We start from the raw sequence: 21,955 nt of genomic DNA, 5'->3' as shown, positions 1-21,955 counted from the left end.
ATGGTTGTGTGATTAGGGTCATTGTCCTGCTGAAACATGAACCATCACCCCGGTCTGAGGTCAAGAGTACTCCGGAGCAAGTTTTCATCCAGGATGTCTGTACATTGCTGCATTCATCTTTCCCTCAATCCTGACTAGTCTCCCAGTTCCTGCCACTGAAAAACATCCCCACAGCATGAAGCTGCCACGATACTTCACTATAGGGATGGTGCCTGGTTTCCTCCAAACATGATGCCTGGCATTCACACCAAAGAGTTCAGTCTTTGTCTCATCAGACCAGGGAATTTTGTTTCTCATGGTCAGAGTCCTTCAGGTCCCTTTTGGCAAACTCGAGGTGGGCTGCCGTGTGCCTTTTACTGAAGAGTGGCGACTCTACCACTCTACCATACAGGCCTGATTGGTAGATTGTTGGAGAGATGACTGTCCTTTTGGAAGGTTCTCTCTCCACAGAGAAATGCTGGAGCTCTGATAAAGTGACCATTGGGTTCTTGGTCACCTCCCTGACTAAAGCCTTTCCCAGGGGCAGCCAGCTGTCGGAAGAGTCCTGGTGGATGTGAGCTTCTTTCATTTCCAGATGATGGAGGCCACTGTGCTCATTGGGACCTTCAAAGCAGTATAAATGTTTCTGTATCCTTCCCCAGATTTGTGGCTCGAGACAATCCGGTCTTGGAGGTCTACAGACAATTCATTTGACTTCATGCTTGGTTTGTGCTCTGACATGCACTGTCAACTGTGGGACCTTATATGTAGACAGATGTGTGCCTTTCCAAATTATGTCCAACCAACTGAATTTACCCCAAGTGGACTCCAATTAAGCTGTAGAAACATCTGAAGGATGATCAGTGGAAACAGGATGCACCTGAGCTGTGGGCAAAAGCTGTGAATACTTATGTACATGTGATTTCTTAATTTTTTATTTTTAATAAATTTGCAAAAATCTCAAACTTTTTCACATTGTCATTACGGGGTATTGTGTATAGAATTTTGAGGGAAAAAAATAAATTTTATCCATTTCAGAATAAGGCTGTAACATAATGTGGAAAAAGTGAAGCACTGTGAATACTTTCTAGATGCACTGAACCTCACATATATTAAATAACACTACAAATATTGCCAGGTTCCACAATAAAACACTCCATCTTACTCTAACTTCTTAAAATTGAAGCCAGATGGCAACCACACAACTTCAATCACAATAAAAGATAAAACAAAACAACAGATAAGTATATCTTTAATAATGATATGATCAAATCTAAGAATGCAATAGTGACCTCTGATACAATGGATATTTAATAAATGGTGACTTAAACTTTTCCCTTTTGCATAAATTTTCTATATACCAATACTGTCATATAGCTCTGATTGCTCCAGTTACACACCCTCTCTTCTTTCATTCTTACACACAATACAACAAGTAATCAAATAAAGTCACATATACCATATAGTCTAGTCTCATGGGTTTTCACACACTTGACAATAAATCAGTAAATATAATGCTACAGTTAAACATTTGAGGGGATCTCTGTTAAAAATGCCAATACATTAAAGCTTACATTTTCTGAAGATGATGTAGACAGGTTGTAACAATGGAAATACCCCAAATTTAAAAAAAGAAAAAAGACAATGGGCCTGGCCTCATTTTAAAAAGCACTACATGCTACATTTTCCCTTACAAAGACTCCAAAGACCGGAGTTGCAGGTAACAGAGTGAAATAATAGCATGTACAAAAACAAAACAAAAAAACACTTTAATGCAAAATTAGTGTTGCTAAAAACAGAAACTAATACAGTAAGTGTGAATATTAATTCTGTAAATAGACAGAGGAACTGCCTTTAAGAATGTTGTATCTCTACACATCTTTTCCCTGAATCTCTTGTTGGAAAAGTTGAGGTACAGTACAGGGGCAGGGGAAAAAAACAAAACAAAATTATACCGCAGCTGTAAATAAATAAGACTCCATTCTGGTGTATGAGAGAAAAATACAAAAATAAAATGCAACAAATCCCATATTAATGTTACTTTTAAACCAGTGGTAAGCCAGGTGAAGCAAATATTTTTCATACTTCTAAGCTTTCTAATGTCAACCTTCCACAGTTCTAAACAGAAAAAACAAAACAAAAACATACTTTCAGTGTACACATTCTTCCAAAATAAGACACCGGTTCAAAAGAGCTTGATAGGTTTTTTCTCCTCCTAGTAATATAAAATACAACTGGCCACACACAGATAGCAGACGTTTGTTAATAAAATGTTGGTCACTCGTAACATTAACCAATACAAGCACTTAACATTTCTCCAACACACAAACCACAAAGTGAACAGTCACCGAATATCAGCAGCATGTTGTCGAGAGATTTTCAAAACAGACGTGCAGATATTTGTTACTTAGAATTAGTTTGGGGATAGCAATAGAGATTTATAAGGTTAAAAAATACAGAAAACAAGCAAGAAAATATATTACTGAAAGGATTCACCTGGTGGAGCTGGCCTCATCCCTGCATGACTCATCAAGAATGGGAACCAGGAGCAACATGGCTCAAAGTTTGACACAGGCCAAAGTCGCAAAAATTAAATGGAAAAAATATTAGTTTTTGAATTTCTTATGTCCTCTGTTTTCTTTTTAAATTCTAAATTTCATTATGTCCGTCCAAGCACAATCGTTGATTGAGGTTTCAGAAGGCATCTTCAGTTTATTTCTGACGATCCTGGATGAAACAATAAATAATAAATATCAAACTAACAGTGCTGAGCTACATGACAGCATTTGCATCAATGCAAAGCGTTCAAATTTAAAAAAGGTAAAAACAGACTTTACCTGATCCATTCTGGCTCTGCTTTGTATAGAGGCAGGCTCATAACTCTGTTAGGAAAATAAGCAAAACCTCAATGAAACATCAAACAATGGCAACAATTACCCATTAGCAAGTATTTTAACATTTTCTGTGACTGTTGTGTTTCAGAAGGTAAACATTCTTAATACAAACATTTATAGCGCAGTGTGAAAGAAATCATTACCTTTTTCACAACCTCTTCCTCCTCCTGCTTCTTCTCATAGTGAGAAAAGTCATCAAAGATGGAGGTGGTGTGTTTGTACTGGGAAATAATCTTGAGCACCTGCTTTGCTTTTTCCAAAGGAACCTCTTGAGTGTCGCGAGAGTTGGTGACTGGCTTGTTGTCGTTGTTCTCCAGACGGATGTGGCGCAGCTGACTGTTGGGCACATCCTTAACAAACAACCAGTTCACGTCAAACTTGCCCTTCCACTTGTCCTGTGCCCAAACGCCCGCGCTGGTGCCGTAGTCCACAGGTGAGCGCATCTCGGCCACGCCGCAGAAATGCCCACTGCCGTTGACACTATACAACAAGTAGACGGGACCTTTAGCGTTCATGGCTCTGTAGGCCGAGTCCAAACGTTTATTTCCATGCTCCGTGCTGCACCAGATGGAGTACTTGATGGAGCGGTGGATGTCGTCCTCAGAGTAGCTCTTGATGATGAACACACGGCCGTTTTTCAGGTTCCAGTCAAACTCCTTGGGATTGTAGCTGTGGGCTGCTCGAAGCTTCTCCAGCACAGGATGGGACTCTGACCTCAGCTCTGATCCTGGAGGCAGACCTGGGCCACCTCCATTACCAACACCACCACCATTGGAGGAGCCACTGCTGTCCAAACTTCCACCACTGTAGCACATGTTGCGATTGCGTGGGGCTATCCAGCGGGTCTGGGGTGATGGAGCAGAGTTGTGGTTCTGGTAAGACTGCGGAAGAGGAGGTAGAGGACCCTGCATGGTCATCTGCTGCACCAGAGACTGGGCAGACTGTAGCGACTGTTGAAGAGGAGGGATGAGACTGGTAGTATGGGAGTGGAGCTGTGGTGGCTGGTGCGGTTGGTGGTGGTGAGGGGGCAAAGGGGACACAACTTTTGTCCCCTTGTTATCCCATGTATCAATGTCCATGTTGTGTTTAATGGGAGGAGGAGGAGGAAGTGGTCCTCCAGGTATAACTGTGCCAGTCTTGCTTTTGGACTTTTGTTGCTGCATCTTGGCAGGTTTACTGGCAATAGAAGCCCACGATGCAGGTTTAGGAGAGGGCATTCCAACTGGTGTGCCGCCATTACCCGTAGCAACAGCAGCAGCTACACTTCCGTTGCCACCAATCACAGAGCCTGCAGTCTTCACACCAGAGCCACTTCCAGTCACATCGCCACCTATTTTTAGACCTAGCATACCCTGCTCTAGACTGTTCATACCAGGAGCCTTACTCAAGTTGTCACTATGGAAACCAGTTTGGCCATCAGGGACTATGGTTCCTCCCAGAGAACTGGGGGGATAGCTGTAATTCCCCCCATAGGCAGAACTCTGAGTCTGCTGTCCCTGAGAACCACTGGTACCCCAGGCTGAAAAGGCGGGGTTCTCTGGGAAAAAGTTAAACCGGTGAGGATAAATGCTACTACTGAGCCCACCAGGCTGCCCAAAAACTGTATCGTGCATGAAGTGATGGTCACCATTGCTGAGGGGAGCATAGGGTGTAAGGTAGGGAATTGGCGGATCACCTCCTGTCGACCAAGGCGCCTCACTGAGAGGGTAAGGAAATCCAATGGAGGGGGCATAGTAACTGGGTAGGTATGGGTCTGTCATGGATTGATAGCTGTTGTTCTATAAACAGACACAATAACAAAGTTGATTTTACATAGAACTAATCTGGTGTTCAGGAGATATTAATCCTTTGTAACACAAAGAAGTGTTGCTCACCTGATTGGACTGGCCCGTGAGATAGGGCTCAAAGTCACTGTCATGGACTGTGTCCTTCTGGTGGAGTGAGCCATTCTGCACTGAAATGGGAAAAGCTGAAACAAAGTCAGTGCATCAGACTTGTGCTGTTCCAAGCAGCTAAATGAAAACAAACAACCAAATTAAAGTCAGTCCGTTAAAGTGGCATTTTTCAAGTTAGAATGAACACGTCTTTAGAACAGGGCTGCCACAATTAGTCGACTAGTCACGATTATGTACAGTATCAAATTTGTCGACGTCATTGTTTATTTATTTATTTTTTTAAGCTTTGTTTTTCTCTCAAAAACTGCCGCTGTACCTTCCGCTGCCTTTCTGTCCTTTACGCACATGTGCAATAATGTTAATTGGGGTCAGCTGTGATGTCACCGGAAAAGTTACGCACAAACAATATCATGGCTTGCAGACAACGAAGCTCAAACGTTTGGGAGCATTTTAACCAAATTAAAGAGAAAAATGTGCAATGCAAAATCTGCAAGGCAGAACTTTCCTTCCACGGCAGTACAACGGTAATGCAGCAACATTTGAGAAGGAAACACATTGTGGCTGATTCAGATGCTGACAAGGACACTCGTCCCAGTAAGCTAATTGGCTAGTTAGCCGCTAACATTAACATCTGTAGTGATCTACTTACTTATACTGATAGCTATAAATGTTAACATTACCGTTGATTTCATTAACCTTAGCACACATATGTTACGTGTTTTCTGTACTGTAACGTTATAACAGCAATGCCATGTTTGAATAGGAAATGTGTTAACACTAATGTTTTATAATGCTATGTTACGGTGCTAAAAATATATGTTCCTCTTCAATGGACGACTGTTACCTGGGCCCGGTTTCATAAAGCAGTCTAATCTTTTAGTCTACTAAGTTTACTTAGTCCACTAAGGTTAGTCGCCCACCATTATCCATCTAATCGATGGCTAAACTTATAGATTAGCCGTCTTACATTAGTCGACAATTTTCGTGGTCATAGCAGTCTCACAAGGGCCAAGAAATGCCTCCAATGCGCGACAGTTTTGTTTACTTCCGGGTTGGACCGTCTGCTACAATCATGACTGAGTCCGCTGCAGTACAGGAGAAGCACTCCTGACCTCGGCGTCCGTCAAAATTTCAAATAGATTATTCCGGTCCCGGAACACCTGCTCCCGCCACTAGTCTCCCCTTCCTTCATCCTCCATCACGTGGTGATACACGATAGCCGCTTTTTTAGAGGTAAGACACTGAAGTTTTGTCGGCTAAAATAAGAATTAGCCTCCTCTGTACCAGGATAAAAAACTTTAACTGACTAAGCGCTTTGTGCAACGACTAACGTCAAAAGATGAGTTGACTGAGTTTAGTCCACTAGACAAGATTATACTGCTTCATGTAACCGGGCCCAAGCCAACTACATGCACACCTCGACAAGCAAAAATTCTGACTGAAGCATCTTGAACATGTTGGTGACTGACATGAGACCCCTGTCCATGGCTGGTGATCAAGGGTTCAAAGAGATGCAAGCAGTTCAACCCAGAATACCATGAAAACTACCTACCAGGCCGATCTCACTTCACCACAATAATGGAAAAATAATTACTTAAACGATATAATAAACAATAGCAACATTCAAAGACAAATAACAGCTGCATGCTGGTGCGATAAGCCGCAATTTCGTATGATCCGATTAGTCAACTAATCGCAAAAATGATCGGTGACTAGTTGATTACAAAAATAATGGTTTGTGGCATCCCTACTTTAGAATGACATCACATCAGTTCTTTCAGTATGTTCTTAGTGGTGCAGCATATAAGGCACCAGAATGTGCTCAGCAACAAAAACCTGTTCTGCACTGTCCACACTATTAACTTAAGCAGAGATGAAAGTCCAATATCTTTGTGCAACATGTTTGCCCCAAACAGAGTTATATAATATACATTATATCCCATCTGCTCCAGACTGCGGTACTCTGCTGAATAAATGAAATACAGCTGCAACGACGAATTGATTATTAAATGAAATCAACAATATCATCATCATCATCAATAATCATCAAGAAATGGTGAAAAATGTCAATTAATGTTACCAAGAGCTCAAGATGACGACTTCAAAATGTCTTGTTTTGTCTGCAGCCCAGTTTACTGCCAAATTGGAATAAAACAGCTTGTAATCTAAACAATCAAATGTTCAATTTAAGAAGCACAAATCAAAGAGTTTGGATATATTTTAAAATTACCCAAAATAATTAATCAATTATCAAAATAGTTGGTGATTAATGTCAATCAATCAATTTTTCAATCAATTTTTTTATATAGCGCCAAATCACAACAAACAGTTGCCCCAAGGCGCTCTATATTGTAAGGCAAGGCCATACAATAATTATGTAAAACCCCAACGGTCAAAACGACCCCCTGTGAGCAAGCACTTGGCTACAGTGGGAAGGAAAAACTCCCTTTTAACAGGAATGTAATAGTTATAATAATCAATGACTCAAATTGTTGCAGCTCTAGTTCTGGGTCTTTTTTTTTTAATGTCTGACTTCACCTTCTTAATTGTCCATATATATATTTATTTGAGGACATCATCTTGGGCTTTGGTGAGCACCAATTGATATTTTTCACAATTTTCTGCCATTTTATGGACCAAATGATTAATTTATTAATAAAAGGAAATTATCAACAGATAAAGTGATAATGAAAATAATCATTAGTTCCAGCTCTATAAAACATTTCATCAATTTCACTGACTTTTTGTGTCACAGGAAGAGATACTAATCTAGCGTGTAGGTGAAAATTTATTGACAACCCCTGGTAGATATCTTTTTAATTTTTGAAAAAACAAAAAACAAACAAAAAAAAAAAAACAAAACAAAACAAAGTAACTTCAAAATAATAATGATAAAATAATCATTTTAATGTTAACTCCATGTTTTTTTTCACCAAGCAAAATCCATTTCACCAAGCAAAATCCATTTGTGTTGTTAAATGTGTTTGTAGCATGGCCCAAGCAGAGGGTCACCCCTTAGAGTCTGATCTGCTTGAGGTTTCTTCCTCAATACATCAGAGGGAGTTTTTCCTTACCACCGTCGCCTATGTGCTTGCTCTGGGGGTAGGTAATGTGGAAATATGTATGTATGTACATATGGGGAGGGCGTTTATAAGCTTTGCTTCTGCTCACTCCCTTTTTGGTCACACATGTCACTGTGGAATTGTCTTGTATATCAGTTTTGTTATTGACGAGTTGTGTGCCAAATAAATAAGTTCATAAGTTCAAGTTCATTTTTATTCCCACCTGAGCATGAAACAGGTAAATTGAGCCTCTATACCCCCCCAAAAAAGAAAAACAAAAGGTCCAGCTTTCCTCTCTTGAAAAAAAATGTAAGCGCTAATGACGAACTTGCAGCGCAAGAAATAACTAAATTTGATACTGAAACCAATTTACACAGACTAAAAGTATATGCCTTCCTTCTTGCAAGAAAATGGAAAAATAACCCCAAAAATTATCCCTAGATCTAAAAATATAATGCAATACTAAAATACCCTTGGCCATATGAGCCTTGTGTTCTTTATAATTATTAAGATCCTATTGTCTTGTGTACAATTTGTACATGTTCAATAAAGCCCCTCTATCAATCAAAAACAATAAAAGTTTTAAGAGCAGAAGTTGTGCAAATCAAGCAATTTGTAGCTCATGCACTGTGGATTTGCTGGTATTAAGACAAATTTAACTCCATAGGAAGTCAGTGACCCTGACTGGGGATGTTGTCGGGCGGTGGAAGGAGTACTTCGAGGATCTCCTCAATCCCATTGTCACGTCTTCCGAAGAGGAAGCAGAGACTGGGGACTCAGAGGCGGACTCATCCATTACCCAGACCGAAGTCACCGAGGTTGTTAGAAAGCTCCTCAGTGGCAAGGCTCCTGAGGTGGATGAAGTCCGTCCTGAGTACCTTAAGTCTCTGGATGTTGTGGGGCTGTCTTGGCTGACACGCCTCTGCAACATCGCGTGGCGATCGGGGACAGCGCCTCTGGATTGGCAGACCGGGGTGGTGGTCCCTCTGTTTAAGAAGGGGGACCAGAGGGTGTGTTCCAACTATAGGGGGATCACACTCCTCAGCCTCCCCGGTAAGGTCTATTCCAGAGTACTGGAGAGGAGAATTCGACCGATGGTCGAACCTCGGATTCAGGAGGAGCAGTGTGGTTTTCGTCCTGGTTGCGACACACTGGACCAGCTCTACATGCTCCATCGGGTGCTCGAGGGTTCATGGGAGTTTGCCCAACCAGTCCACATGTGTTTTGTGGATCTGGAGAAGGCATTCGACCGTGTCCCTCGGGGCACCCTGTGGGGAGTGCTCCGGGATCCTTTGTTAAGGGCTATCCGGTCCCTGTACGACTGCAGCAGGAGCTTGGTTCGCATTTCCGGTAGTAAGTCAAACCTGTTTCCAGTGCACGTTGGCCTCCGCCAGGCCTGCCCTTTGTCACCGGTTCTGTTCATTATTTTTATGGACAGAATTTCTAGGCGCAGCCAGGGTGTAGAGGGGGTCTGATTTGGGAACCACAGAATCTCATCTCTGCTGTTTGCGGACGATGTGGTTCTGTTGGCTTTGTCAAATCAGGACCTTCAGCATGCACTGGGGCGGTTTGCAGCCGAGTGTGAAGCGTCCGGGATGAAAATCAGAACCTCCAAATCCGAGGCCATGGTTCTCGACCGGAAGTGCTTTGCCCTCTTCAGGTCGGTGGAGTGTCCTTGCCTCAAGTGGAGGAGTTTAAGTATCTCGGGGTCTTGTTCACGAGTGAGGGACGGATGGAGCGTGAGATCGATAGACGGATCGCTGCAGCATCTGCGGTGATGCGGTCGCTGTATTGGACCGTCGTGGTGAAGAGAGAGCTGAGTAGGGGGGCAAAGCTCTCGATTTACCGATTGATCTACGTTCCGATCCTCACCTATGGTCATGAGATTTGGCTCATGACCGAAAGAACGATATCGCGAGTACAAGAGGCCGAGATGAGTTTCCTCTGCAGGGTGGCTGGGCGCTCCCTTACAGATAGGGTGAGGAGTTCGGTCACTCGGGAGGAGCTCGGAGTCGAGCCGCTGCTCCTCCACGTCGAAAGGAGTCAGTTGAGGTGGCTCGGGCATCTTTTCCGGATGCCCCCTGGACGCCTCGCTGGAGAAGTGTTTCGGGCACGTCCCACTGGGAGGAGGCCCCGGGGAAGACCCAGGACACGCTGGAGGGACTACATCTCTCGGCTGGCTTGGGAACGCCTTGGGGTTCCCCCAGAGGAGCTGGGGGAGGTGTGTGTGGATCGGGAGGTCTGGGCGGCTTTGCTTGAGCTGCTGCCCCCACGACCCGACTCCGGATAAAGCTGAAGAAAATGGATGGATGGAGGAAGTTAGCTTTGAGTTAGTGAAAGTTAGCATGCATGCTAACATCTGCAAAATGTCTTGTAATTACTCCAGAGGTGTTATCAGGTTATCAAAATAGTGTTTTCAGTTTTAGAAGTGTTTATTTCTCACTAGCTTTTACATAATATATGACAAAGAGGATACATTTACACACAAACGAAATAGAGTTTTGCAGTTAGCTACCAGCCTGTGATGTTATCATGCGAACAAGGGCTTGTAAATAAGTTCAAAGGCGTTATTAGGTTCCAAAAACAGCATTTTCAGTTTTAGAAGTGTTTATTTCTCACTAGCTTTTACATAATATATGAGAAACATGTATATAACAGACACGAAATGAAGCGGTTTTGGAGAGACCAGCCACTAACGTCTTGGTGCAGCTCTACTCTGATTGGCTGTCGCGACTACCACTCAAAAACAAAACTGAACAGATTGAAACAGAAGGTGACTTTTTAACCGCTTAAAATACATCAATGTTTGCCACCTTTGAACTTGTCCAAGGTCTGTGTCCCAAGAATGTTCCCTGTAAATTTGAAGACTGTGGCAATAATACGCCTGGACTTATACTGAGCAAAGACAGATGGACAGATGCAAAGCCTTCGCAATACCCGATGGCCTCGGGTAAAAATAAGCCACAAACAAGTACAAAAACAACCACATGTTGATTATTACTTAACATCCCGGTTAGCAACACATCTAAGTATTCATGATTGCAAGTCTACCCATGCAAATGTGGTAATAATTAGTAGTTGCTGATGTATTTTATTACTAATTATCCCTCTCATGCTGCAAATCAGCAGGTGCATTTCCAGGAAGTGTCATTTCCCTGTGTGTGATGTACATTTTAGGGAAAGCAGAAACATCCCGATGGCTGGCTGACAGAGTGAAACGAACACTGCCATGTCTGATAAAGTTTCTGAGCTTTCATTCGGAAGTGGTGGATGTACAGATAGACAGGAAGCGACACACTTCACCCTGAAACTCTTAATTTTTTCAGAGTCTGTCGGATTTTGGATCCTAACATGTGCCAATACTGCTGCCTGTGTTGCGGGAGGCTATTTTACTGAAAGTGTGCATGCGTACCTCTTCACTGTTTTTCAGGCTGTCTGATCACACAGATGTATTTAAAATTTTTCACAGTTATATCAATGACAACACTTGTAAGTGTGCACAAAACTCAGGCTGGGCCTCTAGCAAACTGTTTTTAACAGGCTGCGTTCATGATGGACGCGCACGAGCACTAATTTTTCCTCACAGTGGAGCCCGGCTGCTGCTTTTACCATGACTGCATCAAAATTAACGGTTATCACTTAAAATCGAGTCATCATAACACGATATCACACTTATGGAAACTTTGCAATTAATCTGTGGCTCCGTTTTTAACATTGACAGCTACATTCCATTCAAGTGCGCGCTTGGATGTTTTCCTCAAAGCTGTATGCTGTATGTAAACAGTTCTGGAAACACTCAGAAATGTTATGATTTCAGTGCGACATCCTTTAAAACATAGAATGGAAATAATGCACACCACTATCCAGCACCAAAACCTCAAAGAATGAAAGTGTGTCTCAGTACCTCAAGAATTTTGATTTTCATTCTACCGTTTTCTTCATAACCCCCACCCCCTGTTCACTGTCACAAGCACTGCAGCACTGTTGTTAGCCTCGGATCTGGTCGATCCCACAGCAGACAATGTCAATCGAGTCGGTTGTGCACCGGTCTCCGCCTCCATGGTGGCTCAGTGCCAACGTGCCCCCTCCCCAGACAGACTGGCAATTGCAGCACCCCACAGGGGCTGTGGTCACCGCAAAGACGAAACACAAAAAATGCAGGGATCGTCCTCTGATTATCGGGCTTCGTGTAACGCTTGCCTTTTGTCATGGTTTGTGTTGTTTGGATGTAAACAGGATAAAATAAAGAGCTGATGTTATTTATGTGAAATTTTTCCACAAAAATGGCTTACCACTGCTGCTCAGGGGGTTAGTAAGGTTAGACCTTACTTGTGTGAAGTGCCTTGAGGCAACTCTGTTGTGATTTGGCGTTATATAAATGAAAATAAATTGAAACTGAACTGAAACTGAAAAAAAATGGGTTTGTGTGAACATCGCGAGGTGACGCCACTCAGCAGCGCGGCACCGTTATTCCATTTTCTGGAGAGAACTCTGCAGTTTTACAGTATATGACAAAATAAACGGAACCCGGAAACACATTTAGATGGAAATCCGTCAACAAGCAGAGGTTTTGCAGCCCTGTAAACTTTGTATGCATGCATTTTTTGTGTTTTTTTTATTTATTTATTTATTTATTTTTTTGGTAAAATAAATCTTGTTTATGAAAACTATTTAAATTCAGTGCTGAAAGTTATTGGAATAACTTGTGGCTATGATTTCCTGGAAAATGAACCAAAGAATTAATTTGCTGTTCAGAAAACAATCATTTGGAAAAAAAAACATTACATTAATTACATTAATTGACTTGAACAGACAAACAAAATATTTAATGCATAACTTTGGGAATAATGTTGATGGTACAACACCCTCAGATATATTTGTGCAAACACAATTTCTCAATCAAACGGAAAAAGACGCAAGTATTTTTGGAATTAATCAACCAACGGCCCGTGTTCATTAGATTAACATCAATCAAACCTAAAATAGGATGAAGCCAATTTTGACATGAGGTTCCAAGTCAGTTTTGTAAGAGCTTAGTACTTATTTGTGTGTGTGTGTGTGTGTACTGATTAGCAATCAGTTTGCACAAATTAAATTAAAACATGCATTTGTCATCTGTTCAACAGTAAATTATAATTTTTTCAAATCTTGGTGTACTTTTCCTTGGTCTTGGTTGTTTAAATGTTTCGGTAGATTAAAACAGACAGGGACCAGAGTTATACATGCCTCCATGCCATTCAATTCTCATTATCATCCAAGAATGAAGGTAAATAACACCAAATTGCAATCAGCACTTGCTGCAACTTTAAAATACTTTGAGACATCATAGGTTTAAGAAATGTAGCAAAAGCTGGAACGAGGAATTGAGAAAATGCTGGTGCCAACATAGTCGGTACCAATATCTTCTCTGCACCTTGGCCAGAACTGGAGATATGACTACCCAGATTTGGGCCAGAGACCGAGTCTAGGAGTTACACGACTACTGTTGCTGCAGAAAAGGCAGTGAGAGAGTAACTAAACAAAATGAGCAAAAACAAAATGTTTCTTTTTATGTTGAATATCTGTGGTCGTTGCCATTTTGGTCCCCTGATGATTTTAACCTGTCCCTAAGCATTTCAGAAAGACAGCTTTTGCTGGGGCTCAGTAATTCCCTTTTATTCCTGTAAAGCAGCTCTCAAACCTGGTCAAGTTTTGCAACGTTTCAGAAATAACAGGCCAAGTTACAGCTCCATGCTCCTTGGCTGATTTCCCCAAAGCAGCTCCCATTCTGACATCACGTCCTTCCAAGCAGGCAGTAAAGCCCTGTATGATGGTCTCAGCTTGCCTGATGGCATCAGCTCCAATGCACTGATTGCACTGAAGTTATTTCTAATGGGTAAGCGGTGAAGCCCCGGTCCCATGGAATAATGAATGATGAATAATAAGCCACATACCATGTTACTTTGGTAGGAGTCCATTTATTCAACAAACCTGGGAGAACAGTGGCTCTGAGAGGCTCTTAGAGGCAGAATATTCGGCTAACGAGGCTCATCTCTGAGCATGGCACTAATTTCAAGAAGTTCAAAATTTAGCAAAAACAACATTGGGCAGTTTGTGTACAGGGTACTACAAGGACAAACAAGAATGTTAGGGACATGTTAGTGGTAAGGATGAGGCTGTTAGAAGCCCGTTATCCGAGTACCTGGTGGCTACGAGGAAAAGGACAAGGTATTTTGGCTCCACCCTCTCATGTGTGCACTTCGTTGTGACAATCTCACCTGCTTTGTGCACTGGACACTGTATAAAAAAATAATTATTTCGTAGCGGATTAACCATTTTCTGTCAGAGTTTGGCTATTGAAAACACTTCTAATCACTTCCGGAATCCCTGAGGACCGTTTCATCTGGAGCTTTTTTCTTCTCTCTTGTCATGCACTTCAGGAGGTGGAGAACATATTTGGAACAGCCTAAAAGGTAATTATTTGTAATGTTTATATTGTAATGGCTTGGTAAAACAGTTGCATGTTCATTCCTTCTTAGACCTTACTTGTGTAAAGCGCCTTGAGGCAACTTTGTTGTGATTTGGCGTTATATAAATGAAATAAATTTAAACTGAAATGAGCAGCTGTAACAGTATGTTTATGATAGATTTAACATCTCGTTATAATCGATCAGATGAGGTGCGCCGTGAGGCAATCACTCACAATGATTTTTAATTGTTTGCGCAATGTTCACATACGTGGCTCATTATTCGAATAATCACTGAAATTTCTGACAAATCCATACGTGGCTTATTATTCATGGCTTTAATATTCGGTGGGACCAAAGCTTAAACCTCTCAGTTCAACTGGCAGTTTAGTGATGTCTGGTTGTATTCCAATGATGCTGAATTGGTCATTCATGGAAAGTGATATTCTTACCACTAACTGTATTATATTCTGTTCATAATTCACATATAATACCTATTTTTAGTTACATGTGCTGTACTGTTGGGTATTTATGTACTCTGTGTATCCTTTGTGTGTTGTTTGATTCTTCATTAGAGACGGTCATAGTTTTGATATATTTAATAACATCTGATACACTTTTGATCTGGTCTCTATTACTTGCTTTATAACTGTAATATCGCCAAGCAGAAATTATGCACAATAACGTTTAACGGGCGGCCCAAAGTGACTTGAGCTTTCTGGTCTTCAGCCCAATCAATCCCACGGATGAATCCTCTCATGGGTACCAGTGTTATGATGATTACTGAATTTATAGTAGACGAGCATCAGCTCATTTGCAGCCCTAACCTGTGTGCACAAGTGATTCGGTCCTACAAACAGACTGAGGTGTGACATCTGTACGTGCAATAAATCATTTTCCTCTTACCTTTAGCACCATCTTGTCCTTTTGATGTCTTGGTGGTCATATTAAAATCAGGAATGCATGTAAAAGAAAGAGGGGGGAAAAACAAAGCTTTCATGAGCACTCCATGTTTTCACAGTTGCATGGTGACATGACGGCTGAGCGGAGCGTTAAACGTCCGCCAGGAAGCAGCCAGGCCTCGGTTTGCTGCAGCAGCGACCTGTCGGCTGGGCGGACGGGCTAACTGCAGCTAACTAGCCGGCAGAGGCGCGATTCTGTGCGGCTGGTAGCCGTCTTTCTTATTGCACCTTACCTGAGGGTCAATACTCGTGGCAGACATCATTCACAGACCGGGTGCCGTAGAGACTGAAGCCCCGACAAGACGCACAGTCTGCGGCAGAGACTCCGGCTGCAGGAGCGGCTGTTAGCCGGAGGAGCTAACAGTTAGCAACAGCTGTTGTGGTGTCGCTGCTCGGCGCCGACACGTTGCTTTTCGCGGCCCTGCTGGCTCCGAGCGCCGCCCTGTCCTCATTAATCCAGCAGCGGGGCTTCAGTCCGCTCAGACCCTCTTAAATTAAAAACCAAGCAGCCACGGTGGCCCTGCTCACTGGCCCCAAAAACGGCTTCATCCGGGCTCTACACGGCGGACATGACGCCAGCGTCACCACGCAACCTCTCGCCCACCTTATTACTATTTTATGAATATACCTTATTCATTTAAAAAAAAAAAAAAAAAATAGGATAACCGTGAATAAAGTACAGCTATGTTTATTATACTGAGTAAATTCTACGTTCACAAACTCAAGTGTGTTCTTACCATTTAGATGGAAAATCAAACAACCTCAAGATAACTTTGCTCCACTTTCTGAGATAGTTCCTCTTTTATTGTTTCTCTGACTCTCGTTTCTTATTCTGCCTCTAACCTCAAAGCTCTCATTCTCTCACTTAGTGCATGAACCAAGCAGGTTTTCGGTACCACTTAAGGGGAAAGGTGCGTTTACAAATAACCAAGACGCGTTACGAATGTCATTTTTCTGTCATTCGTGACACATTCCTGGCATTCTTAATGTGACTTAACGCATCTGAATATGTTTCTTAATAGTGCGTGTTGGTGCGTGATATTCTTGATATTCGTGGAGCATGTTTTTGCCTGTCAAAAAAATCTTCCACGAATGTCACACACCACCCTCATTTCGTCTCACGTCGTGGAGGTCGCAACTGAGGTATTGATCCGTCTTGATGAGTATTGATCCTTAATACAACCCCTGGCAAAAATTATGGAATCACCGGCCTCGGAGGATGTTCATTCAGTTGTTTAATTTTGTAGAAAAAAAGCAGATCACAGACATGACACAAAACTAAAGTCATTTCAAATGGCAACTTTCTGGCTTTAAGAAACACTATAAGAAATCAGGAAAAATAAATTGTGGCAGTCAGTAACGGTTACTTTTTTAGACCAAGCAGAGGAAAAAAATATGGAATCACTCAATTCTGAGGAAAAAATTATGGAATCATGAAAAACAAAAGAACGCTCCAACACATCACTAGTATTTTGTTGCACCACCTCTGGCTTTTATAACAGCTTGCAGTCTCTGTGGCATGGACTTAATGAGTGACAAACAGTACTCTTCATCAATCTGGCTCCAACTTTCTCTGATTGCTGTTGCCAGATCAGCTTTGCAGGTTGGAGCCTTGTCATGGACCATTTTCTTCAACTTCCACCAAAGATTTTCAATTGGATTAAGATCCGGACTATTTGCAGGCCATGACATTGACCCTATGTGTCTTTTTGCAAGGAATGTTTTCACAGTTTTTGCTCTATGGCAAGATGCATTATCATCTTGAAAAATGATTTCATCATCCCCAAACATCCTTTCAATTGATGGGATAAGAAAAGTGTCCAAAATATCAACGTAAACTTGTGCATTTGTTGATGATGTAATGACAGCCATCTCCCCAGTGCCTTTACCTGACATGCAGCCCCATATCATCAATGACTGTGGAAATTTACATGTTCTCTTCAGGCAGTCATTTTTATAAATCTCATTGGAACGGCACCAAACAAAAGTTCCAGCATCATCACCTTGCCCAATGCAGATTCGAGATTCATCACTGAATATGACTTTCATCCAGTCATCCAGAGTCCACGATTGTTTTTCCTTAGCCCATTGTAACCTTGTTTTTTTCTGTTTAGGTGTTAATGATGGCTTTCGTTTAGCTTTTCTGTATGTAAATCCCATTTCCTTTAGGCGGTTTCTTACAGTTCGGTCACAGACGTTGACTCCAGTTTCCTCCCATTCGTTCCTCATTTGTTTTGTTGTGCATTTTTGATTTTTGAAACATATTGCTTTAAGTTTTCTTTGATGTTTTGACGCTTTGATGTCTTCCTTGGTCTACCAGTATGTTTGCCTTTAACAACCTTCCCATGTTGTTTGTATTTGGTCCAGAGTTTAGACACAGCTGACTGTGAACAACCAACATCTTTTGCATCATTGCGTGATGATTTGCCCTCTTTTAAGAGTTTGATAATCCTCTCGTTTGTTTCAATTGACATCTCTCATGTTGGAGCCATGATTCATGTCAGTCCACTTGGTGCAACAGCTCTCCAAGGTGTGATCACTCCTTTTTAGATGCAGACTAACGAGCAGATCTGATTTGATGCAGGTGTTAGTTTTGGGGATGAAAATTTACAGGGTGATTCCATAATTTATTCCTCAGAATTGAGTGAGTCCATATTTTTTTCCGTCTGCTTGGTCTAAAAAAGTAACCGTTACTGACTGCCACAATTATTTTTCCTGATTTCTTATAGTGTTTCTTAAAGCCAGAAAGTTGCCATTTGAAATGGCTTTAGTTTTGTGTCATGTCTGTGATCTGCTTTTTTTCTACAAAATGAAACAACTGAATGAACATCCTCCGAGGCCGGTGATTCCATAATTATTGCCAGGGGTTGTAGAACGTGACAACATTCGTAGTGGTTTCTGTGATGGTTCTTGGAGTCCAAACTGTCACGCGTTATTACAGAGTGACGTGGAAATTGTCAAGTTTTGACATATGGCAAGCCAACAGTGCCACAATTACGCCACTTTCAGTCGCATTTCAGCAAAAAACACTGTAAAAAACACAGTTTTGTCAGTTATTACGGCGCTTTTTACGCTGTAATTAAAGACAACGCCGTTAAATGCGCCGTAATGCGTCAAATAATACGTCGTTTTTTACGGCATTTTTTTGGTGAAACGCGACTGAAAGTGGCGTAATTGTGGCACTGTTGGCTTGCCATATTGACACGACTTGTAACGCGGCGTCACATTTCACTGCGTGCCACGACGAATCAGTTTTCTGTCACGTGCGTACAATTAAACTCGGCTCCAAAAGTTCCTGCTGAAGCTCCTCAGGATGCTCCTGCAGGTGTTCCACCTGCTGTTGTAACCGATGAGCGGGAGAACGAGTCTGAGCAACCAGAGGAGCGAGAGGAGCCTCATGTGCAGCCAGACATCTCTGCACCTCCTACCGGCGTGAAGTTAGACAGACAGTAGATCATTATTCAGACAGTAATTCGCGATGAAGCAGTTGTGGTTATATTATGGGCAAAAATATTTTTAAAATGGAAATAAATGTGCCCCGTTAAATTCTACCTTAAAAACAAAAAAATCCAAAATAAAACAATGATTTGGTTTTGATGCTAAAACCAAAAATATGACGACAGAATATGGAAAGCGTAAAGAGACATATACTCATTTATTAGGCTTGTGCTTTGAATTAAATCTGTCAACTCCTTACACCTCACTCTAGTCACAACTTTAGTTAAAAAAGTGCTGCAAAAACAATTATGAAAAGAACGGACAGTTACACATCAAAAAACAACTAAAAATAAAAGAATGACAAAAATTTCAAAGTTAAAAAAATAGTCAAGATGACAAGTGACTACTGTACAAATAATATTTCAAAAATTCTGATTTTCTGCGCTGAATAACTGTCCACATTTAAGCAGTAATAGCTTTTACATGGTCAAGTGCATTTTGGTGCCACCTGCCCAGATATGTTGAGTGCCCTTGCCCCATGCCCACCAACCTCCATTTCACCCCCTCCCATCCTTCAATTTCACTTTTTTTAATATGGCGAACTACTGTCTGGAAAATGAATCACTGTCCAGAAACTGAATAACTGTCCACACTTAAGCAGTAATAGCTTTTACATGGTCAAGTGCATTAAAAGCTATTACTGCTTAAGTGTGGACAGTTATTCAGATTCTGGACAGTGACTGTAATTCCAGACAGTAGTTCGCCATATCATTAAAACAAGTGAAACTGACGGGTGGGAGGGGGTGAAATTGAGTTTGGTGGGCATGGGGCAAGGGCACTCAACATATCTGAGCAGGTGGCGCCAAAATGCACTTGACCATGTAAAAGCTATTACTGCTTAAATTTGGACAGTTATTCAGCAAAGAAAATCAGAATTTTTGAAATATTATTTGTACAGTAGTCACTTGTCATCTTGACAATTTTTAAAATTTTTTAATTTTTGGCATTCTTTTATTTCTAGTTGTTTTTTATGTGTAACTGTCAGTTCTTTTCATAATTGTTTTTGCAGCACTTTTTTTTAATCTAAAGTTGTGACTAGAGTGAGGTGTAAGGAGTTGACAGATTTAATTCAAAGCACAAGCCTAATAAATAAGTATATGTCTCTTTACGCTTTCCATATTCTGTCGTCATATTTTTGGTTTTAGCATCAAAACCAAATCATTGTTTTATTTTGGATTTTTTTTAAAGGTAGACTTTAACAGGGCACGTTTATTTCCATTTTAAAAACATTTTTTGCCCATAATACAACCACAACTGCTTCATCGCGAATTACTGTCTGAATCAGGGCCGTATATAGGAATGTGAAAGGGGGGGTTCAAATCCTTTACTTGGGGGTCCAGTGGGCTGCAGGGCCCCCGGTGGGGTCAAGGGGCAATGCCCTCGTGGGGGGCTCAGGGGGGCAAAGCCCCCGAAGCAGAAGCTTTTTGAGGATTTCGAGGGGTAAAAAGCTACGTAAATTTCATTTGAAACCCAAAATGTATCATTTTAGGAAATACATTTTTATATACAAATAGTCCTTGCTTGGGATTGGATCAGTTGCCATAAGAACCACCCAGGAAGAACCAAGATAACATTAATGCAAACTTTATACCTGCCTGTTGGTTGCGAATGACGCAACCAACAGGCGTGAAAAAACTCACGCATGCGCACGAAGGTTCAAGCTTGGCTGACGCAAGCGCACATGATTCAAATCCATATAGTTTTTGCAAAAAATAAAAAGGTCGGATAGTTTTCTAACAGACCTCGTATTTAGTGGTATTAATATTCGCGTTTACATTATGAATATGTACGTATATGTACGTTATGTATTAAAATAAAGGTATTTAATTTGGCGACCTTGTTTAACTTGTGAAATTCGCATAATAAATCCCACGCAAATATTTGCACTTTTACAGTATTTGCAACAGGAAGGAGAAGCTCCCTTTATTTCTCAGCTTATACATACAAACATGTTTTTACAAACCAGACAAGTGTAATTGTGTGTCTACATGGGTATTTACAAGCCTACTAATCTGTTTGATATCAGAGGAGGATAGGGACCAGGGAGCAAAAATTCTCAACCACCACGGGAAAAGTTTATCTAGCAGTTTCCCCTTTCATCACTTTCATCACTTAAGGAATTACTCTGGCAGAGGAAATTGAAACTTGAGGGTGTGTGATAATAGCTGTGTAACAGTTAGTGCTTGTTGCTTATTATCAATGAAAAGAAAATACATAACGTTGATATCCAGATCAGAAAAAAATCAGCAGAAACAAATCAGTAGAATTCTCGGCGGGGGGGTTCGGTTGAACCCCCTAAACCCCCTCTATATACGGGCATGCTGCTGCATCGCATTCAGTTTGATTGCTGACACCAAGTTGGCTAAAAGTCTAATTTCAGTGCTCTTCAGCGCACTCCTGCAGGTGTTCCACCTGCTGCATGTGCCTGATGCCGCATGAAGCCACACATCTGGCTCTGTCCGTCTCCTCCTCCTCTCTGCGCCACTCCATGGCAGAGAGTCCAACTACGCATGCAGTCACAAAGTTCTTCTGAAAAACTGGAATGATCTGAATTCGGTTGGATGAATATGGGTGTGTGTGTGGAGACAATTCACCTCGTTCACAACGTGACAGAACTTAACGATGCGCTGTTACGTGCAATAGCTATTCTTGACCGTGCGTAATGGTTCCTGATAATTCTCCAGCAACACGTGCCATTAATCGTAACGTGTGGTAACAGGTTGCAGCAGTTCCTGAGGACACCTGATGCCTCTGCCACGAATCATCACATTTGTGATCAGCGGCCATGGCATTCGTGACTTGTCGTCGTTATGTGTAAACGCAGCAGAATAAACAACACTTAGAATCCAGCCTCAGTGTATCATAGCCTACATAAAAATGTATGATAGCCATCCCATGGTGGTAGCTGTAGCCAGGTAGGAGTCAATGAAGAATTACACAGAGGTCAAACTTTAAAAGTGCTCCAATCATGTTGAAAACTATATCACATTACTTGTCTGGCCATAACAATTCCAAAAAGGTATAGTTTGGACTGTCTGTGATGGAATGTTATGGAGTTATGGGGTAAAAACAGCAAAAATGGTGACAAAGGTCAGTTTCAGTTTGTACAGGGGTCAAAAGTTAAAAGTTGCTCCAATTTCAGTACAAAATGATGCAAATTATTGGTTGAAATAAAAGGATTAATAAATGGAATAGTTTTGACTGTGTTGAATGTTTGGT

General features: G+C 41.5%; 1 protein-coding gene across 2 annotated transcripts; it reads right to left on the bottom strand.

The window, feature by feature from the left end:
• Positions 1 to 1,214: 1,214 nt before the first annotated feature.
• ythdf1 (YTH N(6)-methyladenosine RNA binding protein 1) lies at positions 1,215 to 16,096 on the bottom strand. 2 transcript variants are annotated; one of them, XM_034173004.1, is made up of 6 exons: positions 15,976 to 16,096; positions 15,183 to 15,210; positions 4,748 to 4,842; positions 3,017 to 4,651; positions 2,817 to 2,861; positions 1,215 to 2,706 (listed from the first exon to the last, which is right to left on the bottom strand). In XM_034173004.1, the coding sequence occupies exons 1-6, from the start codon at positions 15,976 to 15,978 to the stop codon at positions 2,692 to 2,694; spliced, it is 1,821 nt and encodes a 606-aa protein (XP_034028895.1). In that variant the 5' UTR covers positions 15,979 to 16,096; the 3' UTR covers positions 1,215 to 2,691. The 2 variants fall into 2 exon arrangements, with proteins under 2 accessions (XP_034028895.1, XP_034028894.1); XM_034173003.1 differs by lacking the exon at positions 15,976 to 16,096 and adding an exon at positions 15,472 to 15,831.
• Between the last annotated feature and the right edge of the window lie 5,859 nt (positions 16,097 to 21,955).

The sequence above is a fragment of the Thalassophryne amazonica genome, chromosome 6 (genome assembly GCF_902500255.1).
Source record: "Thalassophryne amazonica chromosome 6, fThaAma1.1, whole genome shotgun sequence".
NCBI classification, from domain to species: domain Eukaryota; kingdom Metazoa; phylum Chordata; class Actinopteri; order Batrachoidiformes; family Batrachoididae; genus Thalassophryne; species Thalassophryne amazonica.
The sequence above is the reverse complement of the archived record's forward strand: the minus strand, read 5'-3'. Positions and strand labels throughout refer to the sequence as shown.